This window comes from Ascaphus truei, chromosome 4, assembly GCF_040206685.1.
Source record: "Ascaphus truei isolate aAscTru1 chromosome 4, aAscTru1.hap1, whole genome shotgun sequence".
Classification (NCBI taxonomy): domain Eukaryota; kingdom Metazoa; phylum Chordata; class Amphibia; order Anura; family Ascaphidae; genus Ascaphus; species Ascaphus truei.
In genome coordinates this window covers 59,944,375-59,951,874 of record NC_134486.1, presented here as the reverse complement: position 1 = coordinate 59,951,874, position 7,500 = coordinate 59,944,375, and the positions used below count along the sequence as shown (strand labels likewise).

Here is a 7,500-nt window from a genome sequence, read left to right as displayed (position 1 = left end):
GTGTGTGAGGCCAATGAGAGGTGTGCGGGGGCGGGCGGCCCAAGGGACCAATGAGATTGCCGCTAGGGACACCGGACATCCAGGCAGGCAAACATACAGTGCTTTCACTAATCTTATACTATATTAGTGAAAGCACTGTATGTTTGCCTGCCTGCCTGCCTGCATGCATGCATGCCAGCCTGCCTGCCTGCCTGGATGTCCGGTGTCCCTAGGGGAAATCTCATTGGTCCCTTGGTCCGCCCCCGCACACCTCTCATTGGCCTGAGGCGGAGTGACGGGCCAAAGGACACACAGGGACACACACACACAGGGACACACACTCTCCCCCGTCAGTTGGACCGCAGCTCACCTTCCACACCCCCCCCCCCTCCTCTCCCGGTGCCCCTCACTCTCCCGGTGCCCCTCACTCTCTCCCCCCTCCCCACCTCACCCAAATCCCCACGCTCCGCAACATCCCCAGCCGCACCCTCACCGTGCGCCGCTACCGGAGAGGGGAAGCGCGGCGCGGGACTCCCCATCACGTGCGCCGCTACCGGAGAGGGGAAGCGCGGCGCGGGACTCCCCATCACGTGTGACGCTACCGGAGAGGGGAAGCGCGGCACGGGACTCCTGCCACTCTTGCCCCCCCCCAGCTTCCCGAACTCACCTCCTGCCCCAGCCAGATGCCACGGGGTCAAGGTAAGTCACACACCGTCTCCCACCCACGCACTGTCACCCAGTCACCCACACACCCACCCAGTCACCCACCCACTCACTCAGTCACCCACTCAGTCACTCACTCAGTCACCCACCCACTCAGTCACCCACCCACTCAGTAACCCACCCACCCACTCACTTAGTCACCCAAAAACTCACTTAGTCACCCACCCACTCACTCAGTCACCCACCCACACACCCACTCAGTCACCCACCCAGTCACTTTCACCCAGTCACCCACTTTCACCCAGTCACCCACCCACCCAGTCAGTCACCCACCCACTCAGTCACCCACTCAGTTACCCACCCATTCAGTCACCCAGTCACCCATTCAGTCAGTCACCCATTCAGTCAGTCACCCAGTCACCCACCCATTCAGTCAGTCAGTCACCCACTCACCCACCCACCCACTCACTCAGTCACCCACCCACTCAGTCACCCACCCACTCAGTCACCCAGTCACCCACCCATTCAGTCAGTCAGTCACCCACTCCGTCACCCAGTCACCCACCCAGTCAGTCACCCACTCACCCACCCAGTCAGTCACCCACTCACCCACCCAGTCAGTCACCCACCCACCGACCCAACTCACCCACCCAACCACCGACCCAAAGTCACCCACCGACCCAAAGTCACCCACCCACTGACCCAAAGTCAAACCGACCCAAAGTCACCCACCCACCGACCCAAAGTCACACACCCACCGACCCAAAGTCACACACCCACCGACCCAAAGTCACCCACCCACCGACCCAAAGTCACCCACCCACCCACTCAGTCAAGTGTCACACACCCACCCAGTCACCCACACACTCAGTCAACTCAGTCACCCACCTAGCTGTCAAGGGGGGGGGGGGGAAGCCTAACCCTGTCGTACGCCCCCCCAAAATTATATCCCGGGCAACGCCGGGTCTCTCAGCTAGTATAGTATAAGATTCACATTACGAACATTTAACACATACAATTTACCATGCTGAAAATCATCCTGATAAACTCCAATATCAAAATCTCCTTCAAATCCTTTTATTACTATGGAAGGCAACTTTGCGCTTAACTGCTCCTCCAAAGGTGTTAGGTTCAATGGTGTAGCAGGTGGGCCTCCACCTGTGCCTCTGGCATGCTTGGAGTATTGTTGTAATTTTATTTTGAGTTTTCTTTTGATGTCGTCAAACCGTTTCCGGCAATTATCGTGCGTGCGCACTTGAATTCCACAGCCAGACACAGCATCACGGATATTTCTCCACAATTGTCTCTTCACCATAGGGGAGGTTTTTACTGTTAAGAAACATAATGACAGTAGAGAGAAACAGATTTGTAATTTTAACATTGTTTTATAATATAACATGTGTGATTTTTATTTTCTACATGGACAATTGCAGTAAGTGCTATGTTACTTTATGACCAAATTAGAGAATGTGCAATTTAACTACAACGATGACTATTGACTGTGTGTATTGTAATGCATGACATAATTGCTGTTGTGAAACAACAGTAGCAAACACAGCATTGTAACTGTACTGTTATTGGCAACCAGTAACATGGTGTTACGTATGTGAGGTGAATATATTTACTGACATTATGATTCCAAGTGCAAATTTATAACATGTGTACAACGTACCAACCAGATGTCCAAACAGACGGTCATAGTGTTCCAAAATTGACGCAACTAGCACCTGATTCTCCTCGTCACTAAATTTAACGTTTCTTTTTTTAGCATGTTGTACCAGTGGACTGACAGCATCATATATGTTATTTTCGGGCATGTATTCCTCTTGAAAACCAATGTTGCCCATGTGTATGTCAGCCTCAACATTATCTGAGGTGACATCTGCACCTGCACACACTTGTTCATGAACCGCTGACATGGTCACTGTAGGCAATAGTGTGTGCACATTCATTGTTGCACTAATAGTTTCACTGCCTGACTCGGACACACTAGCATTAGTTTTGTCGTGAGGAAAATGCATTGTGCTCACACTACTACACTGTCTGCCACGTACACGGACACGTACACCGCGACGTTCTCCACCACGTACACCGCCACGTAACCCACGACGTAAACCGCCACGTTCTTCGGAACGCACACTAACACTGCCACGCACAATTCCACCAACCGTACCACGAGCTCTACCACGAACCCTACCACGCATAGCGCCACGCACACTAACACCCAAACAACCAACACCACGGACACTCACAGTGTCACAAACATTCTCGGTAAACACACCATCAGTCACACCTGCTGAGATACTCGCCACACCATTGACATCAGGCGCAGCCATACTAGGAACACATGTAACACCAGCAGACATTGTTGCACTCTGCGTAACAGTATCATTGTTCCGTACATTAAACATTGCACCACTAACTCCTGCACCTTCATTAACAGAAGTTGAAAATACATGCACATGTTTGTGTGAAGTAACACCACGAGCAACATTTGTGCCTGCATGTGCCCCCCTTATCCTATTACTTGGTAATTGACCAAAAGACATCCTGAAATGCAGCAGCAACTTCAGTAAAAACAAATGCTGTTTGTAATCGTCTAAAAAGGCAGAGTGAAGTGTAGATGTGCCTTCAGTGTAGTACTGTACAATGTACTTGTGAGGCGAGACGTTTATGTGCCACAGGAATCTCTGTATGCATTCACAGAGACGCTGTGACTGGAATTGATTCCTGCAACTTTAATTTCGGCGCCAAATGCTTTCAAAGTCGCGCGAGAGTTGAGTGAGGACAGTGGACCAAGTAGAAGAAAAAAAAAATCTAATGGTTTCAAAGTCGTGCGAGAGTTGCGCGAGGACATTACAATAATAAAAAAAAAAGGCTAATGGTTTCAAAGTCGCGCGAGAGTTGCGCGAGGACATTACAATAAAAAAAAAAAAAGGCTAATGGTTTCAAAGTCGCGCGAGAGTTGCGCGAGGACATTACAATAAAAAAAAAAAAGCTAATAGTTTCAAAGTCGCGCGAGAGTTGCGCGAGGACAGTACAATAAAAAAAAATAAAAAGCTAATGCACAGTCACTCCGCTGAACATGGCGACATTAAAACGGGCAAATTTTCGCCACTTCTGCTCTAGCCTTCTTATTCCAGTTTCCCACCTCTCTGCATATGGTGTGTTAAATTCGCCAAAATTTGGAGATTTTGTGCACTTGGAGATTTACAACTTAAAAACGTCTCTGCATAGGCCCCTAAGAGTTTATTTATTTATCAAATATTTTACCAGGAAATAATACATTGAGAGTTACCTCTCGTTTTCAAGTATGTCCTAGAGTTGTTTCAGTTACTGCATTTTAAAAGCTTTTACTTTTTTTTTTTTTTTTATAGATTATTTAATGTATGGTTGAAACCTATCCCAGCTTCATATTGCAAAGCCAGTGTAACCAGCCTCACACATACTGTATGAGACCCAAAAGGTCGAAACAGCTGTCTGTGGTGCGGTTTACAGGCCATGCAATTTTAAAATGGATTAGAAATAAAAGGTGACACTGCGAGTGCTCATTTGCGTGTCATTTCCCAGAATCCCTGGCTGCAGTGAAAGCATTGTATGCTAAGAGATAATGGTGGAAAGCAGGGTTGCAGACCTGTCTGAGACATGTGAATGTGCTCACAATATTTTTATTTACTTTTTAATACAATTTTAATATTAAGCTCTTGACTGGTAATAGCATTGAAAGGCATTTCTGTTTATTTACTCTTAGATAACAGAAAAGAGTTTTGTTTGTACAGTACATCAGCTTTTGAAATCTCACAAAAAACTGCTAGGTAATTAACCTTGTACCTCTCTCCCAAATATTTAGCGGGTATTAAATATTAAATAATGCACAACATCACAAACACAGCACAAAAAATGTCAAATTAAATTCCTATCTAAAGGAATGGTTTTTTTATTCTGTAATAAATACGTTACTGAGATTTGCCCTGCTTTTCATCGATTTAGCACCATGTAATCTTTGATACAATCCCACACCACTAAGCACTGTAGCACGGTAACCCAGTAGAAATAAGTCCCACTGTGAAGACACCATGCCAATATGTCACCAAAGATAGTGTCTCATTCCAAACAGAACGAATGATTAACATTCTCGAGTATTATACTTGTAGAGGTGAGAACAATCTAAATTCTTCTCATGTATTTCTTTTGTGAAGATATATGCACTTGCCATTCATAGTGTACTCACCTTTATGAAAATGTCAAGCTGTGGGGGGAAAAAAAAAAAGAATGTTATTTTTTTAAATTAGTGCTGATGATGATTCAAAATTGTCCAAAAATATTAATGGGATGGAAAAAAAACTATTATGGCTAAGAAGCAAGCAAAAATCGAATGGGACAGAATGGATTACAAGCAAAACCAGGTGTACATCTGTCATAAACCAACAACCAATCCCAGAAGAGGTAATTATAGAACACCATCTAAGAACTATCAGCGGCATGGAGAACGTTCTCCACTGTATACCCCAAAGAAATCTACCCTAAAAAATAGATATAGGTATACATCCAGGTTTGGCTCGGATATCTCTTAGACACTGAGAATCCTATGCACTCTGTATCATTCAGGAGCAATACAGAAGAGACACAAGGACCTCAGGAACAAGAAAAGAGAAACTATAGCAGCTATAATCAAGGACGTTACATATCAAGGGGTCAAGGCTGTATCCCTCAAATGTCACTGTTTATGGAATAAAAAAATGGCAGAGGGTCAGAAGGTCAAAGAAGAGAGGGAGAATCAAGTGGAGCGAACAAGAGAAAAAGAACTTTTAGCAGGAGATAACAACGTCATCAATATTTCAAACTCATGTTCTTTAATAAAAGACAACATTTTGCCCCACAGAACAACTTCCAATTTTTCGATACAGTGATACATCTTCAAAAGTTTACGAGAAAGCTTTCATTAAAAAAGTTATTTGTTAATAAAAATGACAACAACGATAATAACTGTGATGACGAGTTCCCAGATCCTACATCCTCCTCCTTTGTGTGAGGCTCTGCCCCAGAGATGTTCGCACCAGGCACAGGACCTGTCCTCGTGTTAATTCTATCGTTGGAACAGCTGGTGCTTTATCAGCATCTGCTGTGCAGACTCCAGTGGTCTGATCTGTAATCATCAATTTCAGCCGTGTAACCTTTCCTCGGATTGGCTATTCAATTTAAGACCATCACCTTCAGCCTTGCAGCCTCTTATCCTATTGACTACCCATCCTTTATATACTCACCGATTTCCTTCTGCACATCAGCTGAGCATAATAGTCCTTACCCAGTGATGAAGTGCTGTCCACAAGCTTCTGCTTGACATGCCCTGCCTTGCTGGTCTTGCCTTGCTTTGCTTTACTTTGTCTTGTATTCCTGTTACCTTGACCACAGATCTCTACCTCCCGGATCTCTCTAACCTTTGACCTCGGCTTGGATACCTACCACTCTTCTTTCTACTACCCTCGACCTCGGCTAAGTGACCACAACTAACCTCCAGTCTCCTACCCTGGATCACGGCTATTATATCTACCACCTTATAAGGAGAGGCTAGTTAAATTAGATTTATTTACATTAGAAAAGAGGCGACTAAGAGGGGATATGATAACTATATACAAATATATTCGGGACAGTACAAGGACGGTACAAATGACTCTGGGTCATCCCTTAAGGTTGGAGGAATGGAGATTTCACCAGCAACAAAGGAAAGGGTTCTTTACAGTAAGGGGAATTAAAATGTGGAATTCATTACCCATGGATACTGTGATGGCAGATAGAATAGATTTGTTCAAAAAAATGTTGGACATTTTTTTTAGAAAGGAAAGGTATACAGGGATATACCAAATAAGTAAACCTGAGAAGGATGTTGATCCAGGGAGTAATCTGTCTAAATTTAGCATAGGTTGAACTTGATGGACACAAGTCTTTTTTCAACCTCATCTACTATGTTACTATGTTTATTTCTCCAACCCTGACCTGGCTACACGACGATGAACCTGCACACCGGACGTGGCCCCTCGGCCACAGATTGGTGTTTACAAATCCCCACCTCGGCCTCACAGTCTTGTCCTGTTTGTGGTGAACACCCGTTACACTTTGGGCATAAGAAATCTGGATTTAAATCTGTCCAAATTTCCTTAAAGCCCTCGCCTTCTGACATTTGAGAGATTGCTAGAAAGGGATTTGAGTATTCTCTCTAGAGGCTTCTCCTTTAACACTCACAGATTAATAATTTAACTCAAACAGTGTTGAAAGAGCTCTCTATGTTGAAAAAGGAGAAATCCATTAATATAAAAAATAATGATAAAGGAGGAGCAATAGTCATGCAATCTTCAGCTGACTATCAGAAGATAGTAAGTTGTGTGATGTTCAGTTATATTTAAAATTAAATGCTGATCCCACTTTGAATTTCATGTCGAAACTAAGGGATCTTTTGGATATGGGTAAAATTCTCCATGTACTAGAGGATGGAGAATATGATTTTCTATACTGTAAAAGTCAAGTTGTGCCTATATTTCACCATCTCCCAAAGATCCACAAATCACTAGTATGCCCTCCGGGTCGGCCCATCATGTCTACTATTGGATCTTTGGGAGATAGTTTATCACGATATATTGATGTATGCCTCCAACTCCTGGTATAGTCCCTGCCTTCCATTTTGAGGGATACAAGTGATCTGTTCGGGTATGTCACTAAAATTAAGTGGTCAAGTCAATATTTAAGGGTAACAATGGATGTTACCTCTTTTTATTCTATTATAGATTATCATCATGGGGTGACTGCTGTAAGACATTGTGTCCAATAATCAGATCTTTCAATTGCACATTTATTCTTGATTCT

General features: G+C 44.3%; 1 protein-coding gene across 1 annotated transcript; it reads right to left on the bottom strand.

Annotated features, from left to right (window-relative positions):
- Window positions 1-1,615: 1,615 nt before the first annotated feature.
- On the bottom strand, window positions 1,616-3,008 carry LOC142492255 (uncharacterized). The gene is made up of 2 exons (XM_075594926.1): window positions 2,315-3,008; window positions 1,616-1,971 (listed from the first exon to the last, which is right to left on the bottom strand). Exons 1-2 carry the CDS (start codon window positions 3,006-3,008, stop codon window positions 1,616-1,618), a joined length of 1,050 nt encoding a protein of 349 aa, XP_075451041.1.
- Between the last annotated feature and the right edge of the window lie 4,492 nt (window positions 3,009-7,500).

Coding starts and splice junctions, on each gene's coding strand:
- LOC142492255 (XM_075594926.1), bottom strand. CDS start 3,008: ATGTCTGCTGGTGTTACATGTGTTCCTAGTATGGCTGCGCCTGATGTC. Junction 1,972..2,314: donor TCTGTTTGGACATCTGGTTG/GTACGTTGTACA, acceptor GTTTCTTAACAG/TAAAAACCTCCCCTATGGTG.